This window comes from Bactrocera tryoni, chromosome 3, assembly GCF_016617805.1.
Source record: "Bactrocera tryoni isolate S06 chromosome 3, CSIRO_BtryS06_freeze2, whole genome shotgun sequence".
In the NCBI taxonomy this organism is placed as follows: Eukaryota; Metazoa; Arthropoda; class Insecta; order Diptera; family Tephritidae; genus Bactrocera; species Bactrocera tryoni.
The window spans coordinates 67,730,682-67,751,128 of NC_052501.1; the positions used below are offsets into that span (position 1 = coordinate 67,730,682).

The 20,447-nt window shown below is 38.6% G+C and overlaps 2 protein-coding genes across 2 annotated transcripts; both read right to left on the reverse strand.

Annotated features, from left to right (window-relative positions):
- Nucleotides 1-5,303: 5,303 nt before the first annotated feature.
- LOC120772800 (chitinase-like protein Idgf5) lies at nt 5,304-9,272 on the reverse strand. The gene is made up of 3 exons (XM_040101583.1): nt 9,108-9,272; nt 6,056-6,625; nt 5,304-5,981 (listed from the first exon to the last, which is right to left on the reverse strand). Exons 1-3 carry the CDS (start codon nt 9,205-9,207, stop codon nt 5,341-5,343), a joined length of 1,311 nt encoding a protein of 436 aa, XP_039957517.1. The 5' UTR covers nt 9,208-9,272; the 3' UTR covers nt 5,304-5,340.
- Nucleotides 9,273-16,182: 6,910 nt separating this feature from the next.
- LOC120772759 (chitinase-like protein Idgf5) lies at nt 16,183-18,895 on the reverse strand. The gene is made up of 3 exons (XM_040101529.1): nt 18,758-18,895; nt 16,967-17,524; nt 16,183-16,892 (listed from the first exon to the last, which is right to left on the reverse strand). Exons 1-3 carry the CDS (start codon nt 18,855-18,857, stop codon nt 16,252-16,254), a joined length of 1,299 nt encoding a protein of 432 aa, XP_039957463.1. The 5' UTR covers nt 18,858-18,895; the 3' UTR covers nt 16,183-16,251.
- Between the last annotated feature and the right edge of the window lie 1,552 nt (nt 18,896-20,447).

The following is a 20,447-nucleotide window of genomic DNA, read 5'->3' on the forward strand; positions in this document are numbered from 1 at the left end:
AGTGTAATCTAATCTAATCTAGTAAACAATTCGCAAATCAATGCAATACTCGTACATGCGTACATATGTGTAAACATAAAAATATTTATTTTGCAGTCGTTGCTTCCAATGCAACTGATTGTAAATCTGAAGGTGTTATCTGAAAAATATAACACAGATTGTATGAAAAGTATGTATATACATATATATATAATATAAGCATTCAGCCATTTGCAACAATAAAATTGCGGATATCGCGATTGATTGGCAGAACTTTCAAAAATTAAATAAACTAGTGTTTGTAAATCAAAAAGGCCAAGACAGTGGCTGCAAAACGATGCAGAGCGAGTTTGTGAAAATCATGTCCGCATTAATTTCCCGTCTTTTTTGTCAAATAAGCATTGTATGGTTTTTTTCAAATAAGCTTTGTATAACAGTTTTAATAAACTTCACCCGCTTGCCGTTGATTTAGCGTCATCTGTCGTAAAATAGTACTCGTAACACTCTGTGCTTTCCTTACAGCGCCCTCTAACGTGTGTTGGAATTTAAACAGCTTTTCGCACAACGTCATCTGGTGCGCAAAATATATTTATTGACAGAGTAGAACCGGAAATGTTTCACACTGAAATTTCGAGAAAAAAAATTATTTTATAAAATTGTTCTGTCTGTTTCTGTTTCTGCCAGCACCTTCCACATTGTTTATGTTCTCTGGGTTTCCTATAAAGCGGGGGGATAATATTTTCTGTGCCCGTTTGTATTTTTATTTTCCAAGTTTTGCTTTTTGATGTTTCAATCCAAGTTAATATTTTATTTCAAATGCATTTATTTTCATACACAATTACGAATTCAAAGTATTTCAAAATTTAAATCCGGTTTCTGTTTCTCTTTGCTACTGAATAGTAGTTTTCACACTAGATGTCGCTCTAAGGAAATACTCAAAATTTAGAATCCACACTAGATGGCGCCATAAAATAAGTTCGCAGATTTCCAATCCACATTAGATGGCGCTGTAAAAAAAGCTCTGAATAACACACTACAGATAGCGCTGAGATGCCCCCTTCGGCTTGTGTGTTAGCTATGATGAGTATATTATTATAATTTGGTACAGTTTGAAATCGACAGAAAAGTTAGGAAATAGTATTAGCAATAATTTATGCTGGGCACTTCACTTAGGATAGCACTGCGGGCATATTATTGACGTCGTATGAGCACAAACCAAAATCTGGATGACAAAAATTTGAGCAACATTGCTCGTGTTGGGTGCAATCCTCCATCGACCTATTGGGGATGCAAACTGTTGAGGCCTTAAAAAAGGTAAAAAAAATAACAGATATCATACTAGAAATTTAACCTTCCACAGATATTCAAAAAGCAACGTTCTTTGTTCAAAATTGTTTTAAATTCCGATAATAATTTTTTTTTACTTTTTTATGGTCTTCTCTTATAGATATCAGGTTAGCATATATTTACTTATGAGTATACTTAGCCTTGCCATAAACTCTGTTACAAAATTCTGTTAGAAAATGCTGTTTTGAAGTACAGTGCATACATTGAAGAGAAATTTCCAGAAAAAAGTGAAAGATAAGAGTTATAGGAGGAGGAGAATACTAACTCTATCTATACGGATGGGTACAATATAAAATGAATTGCGAAATTGAGACGGAGGTATACACTAAGGTTTTTGATATCACTTTCCATCGCATCTTCCAAGCGGAAGGATTAAGATTAGATAAGGTCTGAGGGGTTTTACTGAAAAACTACAGGAGGATACAAAGCGCTACCATATATGTATGTAGACAGATAGTCAGAAGGGTTTGCTAGCTACATATAAGTATCGTCGCCGAAGATAAACTCCAGATTGGTCTAAAAATGTAGGTAGACTTCAAGCTCAATGGTCAACTAAACTTGTCCATAATTTGGGCTCCAAGTCATGGGAACAATGACGACACGGAAAAAGCAGACGAGTTGGAGCCTCTTTAGACGAGCCTGAGGCGAACACAATATCATGGCCGATTGTCCAACAGATATGCCCAAAATATGGTAAAACAAGAAGTAAAGACCAATTAAATAGCTCCAGGAAAGGTAAAGCAAACCACATAGGACACAGAAAATCTTAGCAAGCGAAATGGATATATCGACCAGATTAATATCAAGGCTTATGCAAGATGAAAGCCTACCGTCGGTCATTTAATAATCTTCTAATAACATGTTTGAAGCAAATTAGACTCCACCGATGCGAATGGCTTCTGCAGGGGCACACGGTCAATGACCATAAAAGTATTCTTTTAACAGCTGACAAACTTTTCACTGTTGAAGAAGTTTTTAAGAAGCAAAGCAACTGCCAAAGACACCAAAAGTTTTATTCAAATAGGTCAATAGCTGCTGTATCGGTTTATCGGGGAGTCTCCTGTAAAGGCGTTACACTGCTTCACTTTTGTAAATAACTGCTTAAAACTGAGGCAAAAGTGTACCAGCACGATGTTTTAGAAAGCGTGGTAAAGCAGCTAAGCAATACTCTCTTCGAAGGACAGCATTCGATCTTCCGATCAAGATTCTGACCCAACACACAAGGCCTAAGCCTCACAGCAGTGGCTTAAAAGCATTATCCCTGCTTTCATAGCTGCAGATGATTGGCTGTCTAGAAGTCTAGATATGAACCGATTGGTTACAGAGTAATAGTTAGAGTTAGAGAACAACGGCTATTGAATAACCCACAGTAATTTGGAGAGTCTCAAAAAATCTTTGGTTCTAGCAGCAGCGTCAATACCAATAGAAAATGTGCGAGCTGCTATTGATCAAACGCCAAATCATTTGAGGGATTGTGTGAAAGGAAAAGGACACTATTTCGTATAACATTTAGTAAAAAATATATATATAATATATTAGTTATTAAATAAAATTAAATTTATCTAACAAATTTATTATAGTTTCATATATATATCGGCTGGAACTTGTAACAGAACTTATGGCAGCACTAAGTATTGTTAAAATAATATATACATATGTAGATATAGTACACATATATGTATATATATTTTTGCTATTTATTTCAAATTACTTACAGCGAATATTATACCGAAAATAATTAAATTAAATAAGCACAAAGATATTTCTGTTAAAATGTGCATGCTTGATTATTCACCAAACAAAAGTTTTACATTAACCACAGAAAAGTATTGGTATCACTGCGAAAGGTCGGCAAACCAACTAGCGATTGTTTGTTATTTGCCTTGCAAAAAGGCGCAAAAGGGATGGAAAGGATTTTTGACATGAAATGTGCATTTACTTTACACGCGCTTTATGGTCATAGGTACACATAAGTCTGGTCATATGTGTGTAAAAGCGCAGTGGCGTATCCAGAAGGATAAGAATGAGCTACCGACAGTCTTCATGCATTTTTTATACGCCCGAGTGACATGCATATTTCTCATATAACGTCGTTTAGCTTACAACGAGCCGAGGGACCTGCTCCGCCACTACAGCTCCCAGTAAATTAATTTCTCATGATTTTTGAAACACTTTAGGACGGACAATCGAAAAGTAAATTGCCTAATATTATATTCTCCCTGACTCTAACCAACCAGTTTAGCTATTTTTTATATTCCACGACCAAATGTTGAAGTATAAAAATATGAAATGAATTTTTGGAACGAAACCATCCAAGAGAAGAACAAATATTAAGACTACTTTCAGTATTTATTCATACTAATCACTGATGATTGTTGATATTCTCTCTTTTTCGATTTTTCTTGACATCTAAATTTCTATTGGGTAGTTGTCCGACTGAACTCCAACACGTCGGTCGCGATCACAGCTAACTTTAACTTACAATATAAGACTAAAGCTCTCAACCCCTTTTAAGACCCTTCGATCAACTGTTATAGCTTGTAACAAAAGACTTGGTACCAAATATTTGTAAAATGAGTTCAAAAAAATGCCGTAGCCTTGAGGATACGTAAGAATTTTCCTCTAATCATAAGCAGATTATTTTTTAACGGGGTTAAATTGGTATTAACTATGACTTCGGAAGGGAATTTTCGTCGTCAGTAATTGTAGTAAGTCCATACCAAGTAGAGAGAGACAAAGGCCCTCTATGGATGAAAGAAGATGCGAGGGTTTTCTTGGAACCTATCATATGGACTCATGCATTGATGTTACTCCGTGGTGAAGAAGTCAATCTTGCTTTACGGTACTTTGGTGTGGTGCACCGCTATCAGAAAAACTTTGATCACTGCATAACGGGAGCTAATCACTAATCGACGTTGCAGTGGAAAACTCTGCAGCAAAATCAGCTGCAAAATTGGAGGCATTATTCTCTGCAAGAATCTTCGAGCATAGTTCATAGTTAGTGGTTGGTGGATAAAATAGCCTACATACCCTTACGCGCAGAAGAATGCGACTCGCCAGCGGAACTTACAAGTTCTATAAGACGGATCAGAAATGGCTAATGGAGTGGGCGCCGGAATCTATTGCTCGGAGCTGGATTTTAGTTTTCAAAAGGCCTGACAGGCAAACAAGCGTGAGGTGGAACGACTTCAGGACTTACAGGATCGCAAGATCAGAATCCCGAATAAAAACATGCATACGTTTTACTGACACGCAGGACGGTGGTTGGCATAAAGATAAGCCGCAACTTACCGGTATCAATGCGAGCCCGATGGATATATGTAAGTAGACAATAAAGCGGCGTTGGAACACCTTCTATGCAGTTCAAGGGACTAGATGAAATATCAAAATTATATATCAAGTTCCTCTTAAAGTTCGCAAAAAGCGTTGCCATCCTGTATGATGAATTCTTGAGATCCAATTTAAACTGAGGAAGGTCTATCTGGAATTACTAAGGATCAGTAGGTTTATGTATGGCGTAACAACCGAATAGTACGAGTATAATCTAAGCCAACCTTATTGCAGTAAGTTACAAAAGTTGATGCCTCCTCCACGAGAAGAAGAATAGCTACGACTATGAAAAAGTATAACAGTAATGTAAGCCCACATACTTTATTGCTATTTACGATATAGGAGTATGTTCATATGTATGTACGAACATCAATTTTTCGGTTTATCACGCAATATTGCATGCAACAGGCTGAACTTTAATAATGATCAGAGGATAACTGCCATATCTTTTGTTTTTTAAATAACCTAACAAAATGAGGTCCGAAGAGACTCCGAATCTGGAGGTCTGGATGGTCAGATGTGGTCATTGATTTATTACATCAGACATATAGAGTCAAAGTATCGCCATTAAAGGTATGGTACACGGTATGGGGTTTGACGTTGCACTCCAAAGCCACCTTATTGAAACTCAACGAACTAGTTTTTACTCTAATTTACTTATAATTTATAAACAAAGAAGTAATTTTACAATTTTAATTTAATACTTCTCAGTATCGGATACTTCTCAGCGGCACATTGGCCACGAAAATCGTCCAGCGACAAATCGAACAAAGCAACGCCACCCAAACCCTTGGCGGATACGTAACTTGCCTTAATTGCTGCAGTGCTGGGTTCCTCATAGCTCACCCAAAGACCGTTCTGGTCATCATCGTCGGCTGATCGATAAGCATAGCTGCCATAGCGTTGCCTTGGATCGCCAACTTTGCGTAAGGGCGCAGCTTCACCGGCCAACTCCTTGTCAGCCTGTAGTTTTTCACAAATTTCGGGCCAACTCATTATGCCAGGTTTGCGTAACTGTCTGCCGCCGGCGCCCGTACCGAGAGTTTTCTTAATCGGTGGGTAACCGGTAATACCAGATTTACATGACATAGTCCAAGAAAGACCGTAAGCCGGCACACCAATGTGGATTTTGTTACTGGGTGCTGAGTTATTGAGCCAATGCTGTACTTGGTAGTCAATGTTGTGGGTGGGATCGCGTTCGGGCATTTCATATAGGGGCGCACTAAGATCAGCAACTTTAGGATCGCGCTCTGGTGTTTGGAAGTCATAGCTACCAAGATTGACGAAATCCACACTGCCGATAACTGATGGGACATCAATAAATACTGCAAAATAAATTTATAAAAAATCGAGTACAAATGAAATAAAGCTTCCGCTTTGAGTAATAGGAAGAGCTTACGATTCGGATCCACATGCGGCAGCATGGTTAATGTCAAGATAAGTGCATCAGACTGAAATGCGTCTTTCAACTCACGCACCAACGTGGTGAATTGTTCTTTGTGCTCGGCAGCGTATTCATCGACGGGTTTTGGAGGAGAGAACCATCCCTTGACTTTTCCCTTGATTTTTCTCCAAGCGCTTCTAAATCTACCTTCCACTATTTTAGGCGGATTTTTGGGAAACTGCCAAGCCAAGTCCAAACCATCAAAATCGTAAGTTTTCAAGTGCGCTAAAGCGCTGTTAATAAACGAGTTTCGATGTGCCAGATTCTCTAGCACGCTGAGGTAAGAACTGCTTGAGGATTCTTCAAACAAATCACGATCTCCGCCAACCGAGAGCAGTATTAAAAGATGCGAATGGTTGCGTCGTAAGTTGGTGATATCACGGTAATGATTCTGTGTGATATTCAAATTTTTGTTCAAGGGCTTTAATTGATAACTTTCTGGATCAATACCGGCGTAACCATAAACGAGATAATTACAAAATTGCAAAGCTGGTTCCAAATCTTGCAGTGTTAATTTTGCTGGACCTGATGAAGATAATGTAATGCATTTTATTAATAAATATAATATACGAGTATATTATTTGTTTACAAAATTATTATAGAACATTGAAGACACGAACACATAGAATTTTTTTCTTTTGACGATAAGTAGTCAGTATGTACACACTGCACTGATAACCTTAGAATATATACAAAATATATATGCATATATATGGATTCGTGTAAATGCATTTATACCACTGTGATCAATTAGAAAGGTGAATTTTGTCCATTTCATCACCTTCAAAGTAATCCCCTCCCGTTGCAATATACATATGTATGTCAAAGCATTTTCCAGTCATCATAGCACTTGGAAAAATCCTCCGTCGCGATGGCCATTAGAGCCTTCTTCGATTCAGCTTTTATATCCTCAATTAAGTCAAATACGATATTGAAAATATGGCGAAATGATCACGAATAACCAATGCAGTATGAGATGGTGCGTTATCGCACTTCTTTGTTCAATATATTCAGACATAGTAAAAATCGAAGAATTCACTTTTAGAGCCTCATAAAACGAAGCGTATCTCAAATACTAACGAATATTTTGACGTGAAATTTAGCATAGATATCACTAACAGCACTATCAACTTGCAAATTTTTAATCCGGAAACAATTGTTGAGACGACATTACATCCTCAGAAAGCAACTGGTTGGTGTGCTCTATGAACAGGAGGAAGCATTGGTTCATATTTCTTCAAAGGTAAAGCTGTTCATAATGTTACAACCAACTGGAAGCGTTTAACTTAGTTTTAATATTAATGAATTTTTAGTGTCTGAATTGGCCATTCTCTTGGGAGTGGCCAGAAACGATTATTTTACATATGACTCAAGCAGCGCACAACTTCCGGTCCTAGGCCAAGTATTGTCTGGGTAGCCAAAGAATATCCGTTTGAAGGCGAGCTAAAGTGAGAAGGTGAAACATCCCCTCCGCAAGATTGTGCGCTGAGTTTGGGACCCGCCATGTAAAAAACGCCCCCAAAGACCCCCCTTTTGATGACGACCATGCAAACGAACTAAGGATTACGATTTGAGAGCATGCACCTGGAATGTCCGGTCCCATAATTGGAAAGGTGCCGCTGCCCAGCTGTTTGATGTCCTCGTTAGAGTGAAGGCTGACATCACCACCATCCAAGAAATGCGATGGATGGGACAAGAACTGAGGCGAGTAGTTCCTTGTGGCATTTACTACAGTGACCATATAAAGGAGCGAAAATTCGGTGTGGGAGAGAGACTCCGTCGCCGAGTACTGTCATTCACCCCGATGGATGAACGTCTAACCGCATCAAAGCGAAGTTCTTCAACATATCGCTGATTTGCGCCCATGCCCGACGGAAAAGAAGGACGATGTGACCAAAGATGCCTTCTACGAACGCATGGAGCGCACCTATGAGCGCTGCCCCCACCCGTCAAGATCGTGCTTGGCGACTTTAACGCCAGGGTGGGAAAGGAAGGTATCTTAGGCGCAACAGTCGGTAAATTCAGCCTTCACGAGGAAACATCCTCAATTGAGTTGAGGCTGATCGACTTCGCTGAGGTCCGAAATATGGTTATCTGTTTATCTGTAGTACTAAATTCCATCATAGAAAAATACATCAATAAACTTGGCTGTCTCCAGATCGAAAAGCCATCAACCAGATCGATAATGTTGTGATAGACCGAAGACACGTCTCTAGTGTTCTAGACATGCGTACGGTTCGAGGTCCTAACAACGACACGGACCACTATCTTGTTGCAGCTAAGAATTGCACCCGCTTCTGTGCAGAAAAAAACGCACGTCAGCAAACACAAGGAAGGTTCGACGTCGAGTAGCTTCAATCACAACAGTCAGCCGAGCGATTTTCTACTCGACTTGCTCTCCTGCTCTCTGAAAGCACTCGTCAACAACTCGGTGTTGGACGTCATTTCAAGCTCCTTACGTACAGCTGGAACCGAAACCATTGGTTCTCTCAGCTCTGAAAGTATTCAACACACTACCCACCGGGGGAAGCAGAGGAAGAGGAAGACCTCCACTCCGTTGGAAATACCAGATGGAGAAGGACCCGGCTTCTACTACTGGCTACTGGAATTTATTCGAGCTAGCGCAACGGTCTCTTGCTTCATTTTTAAGTCATAGTAACAAACCCACATCTTCATAATCAGGCTAAATGATTGACCATAACATATAACTATATGCGCTTTATATCTTCATGAAAACCACATTTCTAAAAAAGCACCCTTTATCTAGTTACAACACGTTACAATCCTGATTGGCTTGGTACTTGGCGGTGTTACACACTTGCATGGGATGCAGGCTTTCGATGCTTACTATCAGTCTCAAGAATGGATTCTGTTAGACACTACACCATATCTCTTCTGATTTTCAATATTTATTTTGTACACATATTTTCTTATATATTTAAGACACACGAGTACTTATACCCACACAATATTATCAATAATCACAACAACCTCCGCGTAAGCTAACCTTCTCTAAACTGGCTGGCTGAGTCATAATAACAGACCATTTTGGCTGCTTTTATTGACGCGATTAGCAGAGTTATTAGCAAAAATGTCACTTTTAGCATTTTGATTATATTATTTTAATTATATTCTTTTTATGGAAATGATTTCAATTATAGTAAAATATACTACACAGTTCGAATGTATAAATTAAACTGAGATCGCTTCTCAGTTGGCTGTTCATAAGCAAGCCGGGCCTTATCAGTTATTGTGAAATATAACAAGAAACGTAGATATCAGTTGGGTTTAACCGCACAATTTATACTCCCTCATTGTGACAAAAGAGTACCCGGAAATTGTAAATAAAACGCAAAATATTTAATTTTTCATCAATATTTATTTTGTCGCCTTCAATGGAACTTTCACCAGACTACTTATGCAACGATTTTTCAAGTCCTCAAAACACTTTTTATAAGCACTTCTTGGCATGGCCTTCAACTCCTTCGGCGAATTTTGTTTTATCTCTTCGATCAACTGAAAATGGGTTCAACGGAGCGGCAATTCCAGTTCGGAGAATAAGAAAAATCACACGAAATCAAATTTGGTGAATACGTTGGTTGATCGATGGTACTCATTGCGTTTTTGGCTTTAAATTCGGTCACAATCGTGACTCGATGCGAGGGTGCGTTATCATCGTGTAAAATCCATAAATTCTTCTTCCACAATTCGGACCGTTTTCGACAAATATTCTCACGCAAACACCTCAATACGGCAAAATAGAAGTCTTTATTGACCTTCTGTCGCTTAACAATGAGCATCACCTTGAGTTTTGAGCGGCTTTGGCGTGGTTTGGTTTCGTCCAAAGAGACCTGCTTAGTTTACTCTTTTTGAAAACAAATCAGCTTTATCGGGACGAGTCGAACAAGAACGCGTTTTATATCCAAAATTTCCACCAAAATCATTCGAACAGACTCAGGAGAGATGACGAGCTTTCTTGCCATCTCTTTAACACTTGCTGACATATCCTTCACTTTCTTAATATTTTCATCAGTTGAAGAGGTCCTAGGTCGTCCAGAACGAGACATTTCTTCAACGAACTGTTCATCGTCTTTGAAGTCTTTGCACCACTCGTAGGTCTATGTTTTTGATAAAACTGAATCATATATTCCTCATCTTAGTGATGTAGGAATATTATCTCACAGTTCAATTAAAAAGTCCTCTGCCAAACATATTAAAATTTGTTTTTTTTTTGTTTTTTGGGGTGAATGTTGTTTTTTTATTCAACATAGTCCCTTTCAACGGTGATACACTGCTTATGGTGACCCTCCAACTTTTCGACACCATATTTTCTTTTGTTTAAAAATAGACCTCAATTTCGGTGATCACCTCGTCATTCGACGAATATTTTCTCCCAACGAGCACACTTTTGAAATATGAGAGCAGCATTACGAAGTCCAATTCATGAAGTTTTGACTTACGACACGGTGAATTGTCTGCATGAAATTAATTAAATTTGTGACGATGAAGCTCCATTAAGAACCAGTGTTTTTCGATGGTATGGGTAATTCCATTGAGGTCGCAGGTCACTCCAAGAAGAATATTGTGAAGGTCGTTCAAGATAAGCTTTTGTTCCGGAAACTATTGCTTCTGTTCGCAAACTGATATTGAAGGATTTTCATGTGACCTATCGTGAGGTTGAGACAACTATAGATATTAGTGGAACCGGCATACATTCAGTATTGCATGAACATTCGACTATAAAAAGATTTTGATCACGTTGAATCCGATAAAATTTGTCAATCTCTCAAATTAAAATAGTTTGTGGTGATTGGTCGAGAGAAAGTTAAAAAAATATCTCATAGCGGCGTTTCGAAACAAGTCAATGATATGGAAACAGGTGAATCGTGAATTGATGCGCAATAGCCTGAAAGTAAACGGCAGTCGTCTGTATGAGTGTTTCCATAAATCAAATCAAATTGGAAACACTGAACATGTTACAACCTTACCACTAGAATAACGCAGTACAGTAAAGTCTGAGTGGTACACAACCATTGGTTTTCAAGTTGAAGATCTTACAAGACATCAGGAAAACCAACCGCCGAAGACGGATCATTCTTCACCACAACAATGAATGAGATCTCACACGTCGACGGAAACAACTGAATTTTCGAGCACTCCAAATATCAATAACTTCTTTTACTTCCCGTATGTAAGAAATAGAACCAAGAGGAGAAATTGTACAATTTTGTTATAAATGGTATTACACATTTCTAGCTATAATATTTTCCTATCTTTCTGGCAATTTGTGGATTACATGCCAATAGAACTGTGTCGCCTCGACGGCCAAGTATGAAACAAGCCAAATTTTGTTACCGTGTTCTGATGTTAAACATATTCCAATAAGGACATTCTGTAACGACCAGAGGAAATTATAATCGGAACCAACCGCTGTTTTCCAAATAGTTTAAAATCGGAAAAGCCGGTGCAAGAAAAGCCCGATAGCTGCCATTATGGAAAATTATCACTTCGTTCTAGTCGCGCTTCTGGGCGTTTTTCGGCAATGAATAGACTTGTTCTATAGATTTTAGACAAGCTTTTCTATCTTATCGGAAATCTAACTCTTGATCCATGGCAACCAGCATTGTATAAGTTTGGAAGGTTCGTATAAATGTTCTTCCATTTGAAGAAGTTTACAGTTTTCTCTCGAAAAGGCGGACACTTTTCAGTGCATGGCAGACAGACACGAGACATCGACGACTTCCATGTCGCCAGTGATTTGAGAGAAAAGTACATATAGCTTTATTGATTTACTATACAAGCAGTGTTTATTACAGCTATGCTTTAAGCACTAACATTAAATGCAGTCGAAAAGTGATTACAACAACAGAAACAATTACTTACTTCGTATTTGCATTATGCGATTTTCCGCTAGAAACGCAGTGGAAAGGAAGGGGAATGGTAAAATGTTGGTCAGTACGATGAAGTGCAGATTTTATAATCGCAAAAAGACACAACAAACACTAACACTATGTGAATGCATATGCGTTTGCAACAACAAAAACAACACCTACAAATATATAATAATAACTGTAATATGTACAACAACAGTAATAATAGCACACAAACATTGATTTATAATAGGTTGTCAAAAAAGTCTTGCGGTATTTTCGCTAGTTGGCGCTGAAAGCGCGTAGTTCTAGTTTTATTCGTCGCATTGGGTGATATACCTTTCTGGAAAGCTCATTTCACGCGCTAACACGTGTTTGATTAATTGTCGTTTTTGTTAAGTCGTTCGTGAGTTATAGCGTCGCAAACATGGAGCAAAATAAAGAGAAAATACGGCATATTTTACGGTACTACTACGATAAAGGCAAAAGTGCATCTCAAGCCGCCAATAAAATTTGTTTAATTAAGATTACGATAGGTTCAATGGCTGAACTCCAAGATGAAGCGTTAGTAATCCTACTGCAGTTATTTGTCAATATAGAGTTTTTCAATAGGGCTTTACAAAAGTAGACCGAAAGGGACAGCAAACGACTACATATTTTTCCCAACTCTTTTGCCATTTCTCTCAAGTAAAGTTTGCCATTTCATCATGGAAAGTTATACGATCCAACAACGTGTCGAAGTTATTAAAATTTACTTCGGAGTCAGTAGCCGAAGTAGTCAACTTAAAGATCGGGGTTTTCAATAGGAGCGCTACACAAGTTTGTTTTTTTAATAAAACAAAATTGTTTGGGAAATTTGAATGAAATTCTGTATTCTTGTGAAAGTTCATTCGTACTTACTCCATGAATCACCATTGCATCCCGGAAAAATGCGCTTTGGTGCGGTTTACTGGCCGTCATCGGGCCGTACTTCTTCCGTGATGATCAAGACCGGCACGTTACTGTGAATGAGAATCGCTACCACTCAATAATAACCGATTTGGATGATATGGACTTGGACAGTATGTGGTTCCAACAGGACGGCGCCACAAGCCACACAACGAATGTCACAATCCATTTATTGAAACCCTAGTTTGGTGAAAGTGCTAACTGACGAAATGGCTCAGTCAATTCAAGTCAATGGTCTATGCCAAAAAGCCAGCGCCGATTGATGAACTTCGTACGAATATCGAAGGTGAAATTACAGTAGTAACGGCCGATCTATGATTGAAAACCGTCGAAATTTGGGTTCAGTGTCTAGAGTGTGGAATCAATTCGATTTCTTTGAATGTTTTGCAACATTTTTCAACATCGAATTTTTCTGCAAAAACTGAAAGTATGGTCAGCTGGTAGAAATTTGTGATTTTGCGGCCAAATTGAATGCAATTTTTCTGCAGCCGACAGCGGATGCGCCAAGATTTTCGCGCGTTTAGCATATGCAAAGGGGCAAAATGAAGCAAAGGAAGTGGGCATTCTTTGGAACCGGAAGTCGATTAAAGAGAAAATATCGGTTAACACTTCCGCGTTGTGTGATATTTCGGAAATTAATAACCGGAAACGGAAATGCGCTACGTCACCGACAATGCTTTTGACCGATCCCGAAAATATCTTTACGATTTCAACGGAAGTTTCATGCCGGAACCGGATATAAGTTTTGATAACCACTTTCACTTCCGAATTAATACTTCCGGTCGTACTTTTAAACCAGAAATTAGAAACTGTAATATTTTTGTCTGGTAGGAGACATTTTCCTTTCGAGTTATTACTTCCGGTCGGACTTCTAAATCGGATATTAGAAACCGAGATATTTGTATTTATGGTCCAAGCCATTTTGTCTAAGAATATGTCCGCTTCCTTCGTATAATTTTGCCCCTTTACAATAAAATATCTTCCACGGCTTTCGCCAGCTCCATTTTTGATAATTCTCGTTTCCGGAAGATGTAACTTAAAATATACGCAGCTAGATTTTTTGTAATTTCTACTTATTTACTTAGTGGTACATAGGTTTGTATGTACACGCGCCGCCTGAGAGCCGTCCACTACCTCTTTCTCATCCACTGATTTTGCAATGGCGCATGGGCTGGTAGACGGCTGTTCCCCTGTTGAGCCGGTTTCGATGGGACTGTGCGCCGGCTGAGTTTTTGCGGCTGTAACCATCTTCAACACTACTACTGCCGGACGCTGTGTCGTCGAGTACCGATTCGCTCAAATTGCGTTTCGGTGACAACGAAGCGTTAGCGAAGCTTCAACGGCCATTTCTGCATCGAGTTCGGTGAAAATGTCGATTAAATTATTATGACTGTTCGCCGTCCTGATCAGACCAAAACTTTTCAATTAAGTCCCGTACTTTATGTATATAATTAACATTTTACCCATGAAACAACATTTCAACCGCCCAAAAGCAAAATAAGAATAAATATGGTTATAAATTATATTCGGAGGCCCCGAAACATAGGTATTGAAACACTTTAGGATGGACAATCGAAGGTGGAAACTGCCTAAAATTATATAATATTCTCCGTGACCCCCACCAACCAGTTTAGTTATTTTGTATATTCCATAACCGAATGTGAAAATATAAAAATAAACAAGTAAGGAAGGGCTAAGTTCGGGTGTCACCGAACATTTTATACTCTCGCATGATAAAGTGATAATCGAGATTTCATTATACGTCATTTACATGTTTTTCAAATACCGTATTTTTGTAAAGTTTTATTCCGCTATCATCATTGGTTCCTAATGTTTATACTCGTATTATACAGAGAAGGCATCAGATGGAATTCAAAATAGCTTTATATTAGAAGAAGGCGTGGTTGTGAACCGATTTCACCCATATTTCGTACATGTCATCAGGGTGTTAAGAAAATATTATATTCCGAATTTCATTGAAATCGGTCTAGTAGTTCCTGAGATATGGTTTTTGGTCCATAAGTGGGCGGCGCCACACCTATTTTCAATTTTTAAAAAAAGCCTGGGTGCAGCTTCCTTCTGCCACTTCTTCCGTAAAATTTAGTGTTTCTGACGTTTTTTGTTAGTCGGTTAACGCACTTTTAGTGATTTTGAACATAACCTTTGTATGGGAGGTGGGCGTGGTTATTAACCGATTTCTTCCATTTTTAAACTGTATATGGAAATACCTGAAGAAAACGACTCTGTAGAGTTTGGTTGACATAGCTATAATAGTTTCCGAGATATGCACAAAAAACTTACTAGGGGGCGGGGCCGCGCCCACTTTTCCAAAAACATTACGTCCAAATATGCCCCTCCCTAATACGATCCTTTGTGTCAAGTTTCACTTTAATATCTTTATTTATGGCTTAGTTATGACACTTTATAGGTTTTCGGTTTCCGCCATTTTGTGGGCGTGGCAGTGGGCCGATTTTGCCCATCTTCGAACTTAACCTTCTTATGGAGCCAAGGAATACGTGTACCAAGTTTCATCATGATATCTCAATTTTTACTCTAGTTACAGCTTGCACGGACGGACGGACAGACGGACGGACAGACGGACGGACGGACAGACAGACATCCGGATTTCGACTCTACTCATCGCCCTGATCACTTTGGTATATATAACCCTATATCTGACTCTTTTAGTTTTAGGACTTACAAACAACCGTTATGTGAACAAAACTATAATACTCTCCTTAGCAACTTTGTTGCGAGACTATAAAAATGAATTTTTGGTATGAGACCATCCAAGACGGATTACAAATATCTAATGGAGTGGCGCTGGGATCTATTGCTCGAAGCTGGATTCCTGTAGTATTCCGACCCTTCAAGCTTTCGGAATACTACAGTAATTTCCAGGCGGAGGTCTTTGCGGTCACCAAAGTATAAGAAGCTGCTGCACATATGCCTCTTTCCAGGCCACAAAGGAATACCGAGAAACGAAATAACTGGCTACCTAGCCAGTACAAGAAATACATAAGTTACTGAAATACAACCGGACAGTACAATCTAAGCCAATCTTATTGAAGTAAGTCACAAATGTTGATGCCTCCTCCACAAGGAGAAGGATAACTGCGACCATGAATAAGTATAACATATTGAGATCAGAAGAGGCTCCAAATCTGGAGCTCTGGGGGGACAGTTGTGGTCGGCATCACACTTAAAAATATACGATATGAGTTTTAACATTGCCCTCCGAACCTTATAGAAAACTCAACAAACCAATTTGTAAATACTATATTCTCTCGTTTTAATACAACTTAAAATACTTATATTAAGAAAGAAGCGATTTTACAATTTAAATTTAATACTTCTCAGTATCGGATACTTCTCACCGGCACATTGGCCACGAAAATCGTCCAGCGATAAATCGAACAAAGCAACGCCACCCAAACTTTTGGCGAATACGTAACTTGCCTTAATTGCTGCAGTGCTGGGTTCCTCATAGCTCACCCAAAGACCGTTCTGGTCATCATCGTCGGCTGATCGATAAGCATAGCTGCCATAGCGTTGTCTTGGGTCGCCAACTTTGCGTAAAGGCGCAGCTTCACCGGTCAATTCTTTGTCAGCCTGTAGCTTTTCACAAATTTCGGGCCAACTCATTAAGCCAGGTTTGCGTAACTGTCTGCCGCCGGCGCCCCTACCAAGAGTTTTCTCAATCGGTGGGTAACCGGTAATACCAGATTTACTTGACATAGTCCAAGAAAGACCATAAGCCGGCACACCAATGTGGATTTTGTTACTGGGTGCTGAGTTATTGAGCCAATGCTGTACTTGGTAGTCAATGTTGTGGGTGGGATCGCGTTCGGGCATTTCATATATGGGCGCACTATGATCAGCAACTTTAGGATCGCGCTCTGGTGTTTGGAAGTCATAGCTACCAAGATTGACGAAATCCACATTGCCGATAACCGATGGGACATCAATAAATACTGCAAAATGAATTTATAAAAAATGGAATACTAATGAAATAAATCTTTGGCTTTGTGTAAGAAGGAGAGCTTACGATTCGCATCCACATGCGGCAGCATGGTTAATGTCAAGATAAGTCTATCAGACTGAAACGCGTCTTTCAACTCTCGAACCAACGTGGTGAATTGTTCTTTGTGTTCGGCAGCGTATTCATCGACGGGTTTCGAAGAAGAGAACCATCCCTTGACTTTTCTCCAACCGCTTCTAAATCTACCTTCCACTATTTTGGGTGGATTTTTAGGAAACTGCCATGCCAAGTCCAAACCATCAAAATCGTAAGTTTTCAAGTGCGCTAAAACGCTGTTAATAAACGAGTTTCGATGTGCCTGATTCTCTAGCACGCTGAGGTAAGAACTGCTTGGGGATTCTTCAAACAAATCACGATCCCCGCCAACAGAGAGCAGAATTAAAAGTTGCGGATGGTTGCGTCGTAAGTTGGTGATATCACGGTAATGATTCTGTGTGATATCCAAATTTTTGTTCAAGGGCTTCAATTGATAACTCTCTGGATCAATACCGGCGTAACCATAAACGAGATAATTACAAAATTGCAAAGCTGGTTCCAAATCTTGCAGTGTTAATTTTGCTGGACCTGATGAAGATAATTTAATGCATTTTATTACTAAATATAATATATATTAATTTTTGTAGAAAATTGTTGTAGAATATTCAAAACACGAACACATAGAAGTATTTTGTTGTGACGATAAGTAGTCAGTATGTATGTACATACTGTGCTGATAACCTTAGAAAATATGCATATATATATACATATATATATATCTATATATATATATACATATATACGGATTCCTATAAGTGCCTTTATATAGATAATGAGACATATGACGGGTGTTTATTTTGAACGTTTGGTTTTCAATAAGTCAATACTTTTTTCAAAGTTCGACTTTTTGGCATGTGTTCTTTGATTTATACTGATTTGCCATTTCACAATGAACTTCGAATCAACGTTTGCAAATCGTGCAAATTTATTACCAAAATAATGGTCCGGTTCGCATCAATCGCTCTGTCCAATATTCGGTCGACATACTTGTACATCGGTTCCACATTCTAGTGAATAATCGTCATCATCAGTGATGCCCTACCATACGCACCGAGGAGTCTATTGCTGCTGAGCAGTAGAGTATCGAAGAAGAAGGAATATTTTGCGAAAGGATCTTGGTTTTTTCGTGTCTGAATAAGAGACCGCTGATGTAGACGACCTTTGGTTCCAACAAGACTACTCAACATATCATACAGCCATTGAAAAAGTTAATTCATTGAAGGACACTTTTGCTGAACACATTATCTCGCATCGTGTGCGTGTTCTGCGGCCTCCAAGATCGTGTATTTTAACACCGCTGGACTAACTTTGTGGGATTATGTGAAGTCGCTTGTCTACGTAGTTAAGCCCGAGACGATTGTCGTCTTGGTAGAGAATATTTGGCCCGTTATTGCTGACTTACAGCGCCAATTGCTGCAAAATGTGGTCAAAAATTGTGCCTCTCAACTGGAATTTATTCGAGCTAGCTGCGACAGTCTCTTGCTTCATTTTTAAGGCAGACTGACAAACTCTTATCTTTATAATAAATCTGAATCACAAAAAACAAATAAGTTACTTTATCCGGTGGATAATATTTACACACATTTGTTCAGCTGTTTCAGTCTCGAGAATGGAGTCTGTTAGACACTGCACCACATACAATCTTCTCATATTCAATATTTATTTTATACACATATTTGACTCAATACTAAAGGCATACATACAAGTATATATACACACATAATATCATCAATAATCACAAGAACCTCCGTGTAAGCTAACCTTCTCTAAATTGGCTGGCTGAGTCATAATAACAGACCATTTTGGCTGCTTCTATTGACGCGATTAGCAGAGTTATTAGCAAAAATGTCACTTTCAGCATTTTGATTTTATTATTTTAATTATATTAATTTGATGGAATCTATTTTGGTTTAGTAAAATGTACTGCACGGTTGGAATGTATAACTTAAACTAAGATCGCTTCTCAGCTGGCTGTTCGAAGAACGACTTGAATTTTCATAAACAAGCCGGGCCTTATCAGTTATTATGATTACTCATATACTAAATGTGAGTACGCAATTAAATTTGTGATAAGCAAAAACAAAAAAAAACAATAATAGCTAATAAAAATCTAAAAAAAAAATATGTGTATATATACATATATATATAAAATGACAAGAAACGTAGATCTAAGTTGGGTTCAACCGTACATTTTATACTTTTGCAGTTTGCGCAAAAATATTTTTAGATGTTGGTTGAACTTTAGATTAAGAAATGTTTCAAAGGAATCCAAATCTAGTAGCGCCACATAGTATGTGCCAGTAATTTAATTTTGTTCCCGAATGCAGAAACCTAAAAAGGTAACGCTTATATTATAATATATTGGATTTTTTTAAAGTTAACCAGAAGGCTAATCAATTTTTGATACTCTGTTCTGACATGTAAAATCATATTTCGACCTTGACTTCAATTCATATGGCACTCAATATCCTTTCTTTTGAATGTGTCCGGCTGCTTTGAAATGTTCTGAAATGGCTACTTGAGAGATTTTCAAAGACAATCTTCATCCTTATATATAGTTTATGGGAGCTTATACATTTCTGCTACTACTCTGTTTATAGGGAAATAATTTCATTACTTTATCTCACATATCGGCCGATATTTTCGCCATAAAGTCAACCACTTGTATTGAGAGCATCCTATTCGATAACTGTACATACAAGTTGTAAAAGATCCGCTTTTTTTACTCTTTATTCAATACTTTATAAAAAGTGTTACAGTGATCGGATTTAGTTCAAATATGCACCTTTCCGTTCGATAATCTGTTTCCATCTAGACGGCAAGTTCATAATACCCCCCTCGCAGAAGTTGTTGTCGTATATGATCCATTTTCCGTCGCTAGTCACCATCCGCTTCAAAAATGGGTCGAATTCGTTTCGTTTCAGCAGCATATCGCAGGCGTTGACTCGGTCCAGAAGGTTTTTTTTTGCCTGCGGCACCAAAACAGCAAGCTTTTTTGTGTATCCAGCCTTCTGCAGATGGTTTAAAATGGTTTGGCGACTAACTTCCGTCTTCTGGGCGATGTCACGAGATGCCACATGCCGGTCTAACTCGATGTTTTCCATGATTTGATCAGTATTCGTCATCACAGGTCGTTCGCCGGCTGGCTTATCAATGGTGTCGCTTTAACCCGCTCTGAATCGTCGAAACCATTCCTCCGCAGTAGAGTGATAGAGTACCATCCCCAAAAACACCATTAATCTCACTGAACTATTCCCTAGCGGATTTGCCTTAACGAAGGAAAGCTTGAAAATAGCGCGAATTTCGGCGTTAGTGAACTCCATGTTTATACGTCTATAACTCTTGAACGCAATATCCAAACCAATCATGCATAGCGTCGTTTTGTAGGTTATGTCAAGACCTTTCAAAGATGTATAGTGTTGCCAGATACGAGCTCCGTAGCGCCTTATAC

What these genes read in the sequence shown, in the direction of transcription:
- LOC120772800 (XM_040101583.1), bottom strand. Translation starts at nt 9,207, where the DNA reads ATGCTAAAAGTGACATTTTTGCTAATAACTCTGCTAATCGCGTCAATA. An exon ending in AGCCAGCCAGTTTAGAGAAG is followed by an intron (nt 6,626 to 9,107) that starts GTTAGCTTACGC and finishes TATCTTCATCAG; the next exon opens with GTCCAGCAAAATTAACACTG. An exon ending in GCCGCATGTGGATCCGAATC is followed by an intron (nt 5,982 to 6,055) that starts GTAAGCTCTTCC and finishes TTTATTTTGCAG; the next exon opens with TATTTATTGATGTCCCATCA.
- LOC120772759 (XM_040101529.1), bottom strand. Translation starts at nt 18,857, where the DNA reads ATGCTGAAAGTGACATTTTTGCTAATAACTCTGCTAATCGCGTCAATA. An exon ending in AGCCAGCCAATTTAGAGAAG is followed by an intron (nt 17,525 to 18,757) that starts GTTAGCTTACAC and finishes TATCTTCATCAG; the next exon opens with GTCCAGCAAAATTAACACTG. An exon ending in GCCGCATGTGGATGCGAATC is followed by an intron (nt 16,893 to 16,966) that starts GTAAGCTCTCCT and finishes TTCATTTTGCAG; the next exon opens with TATTTATTGATGTCCCATCG.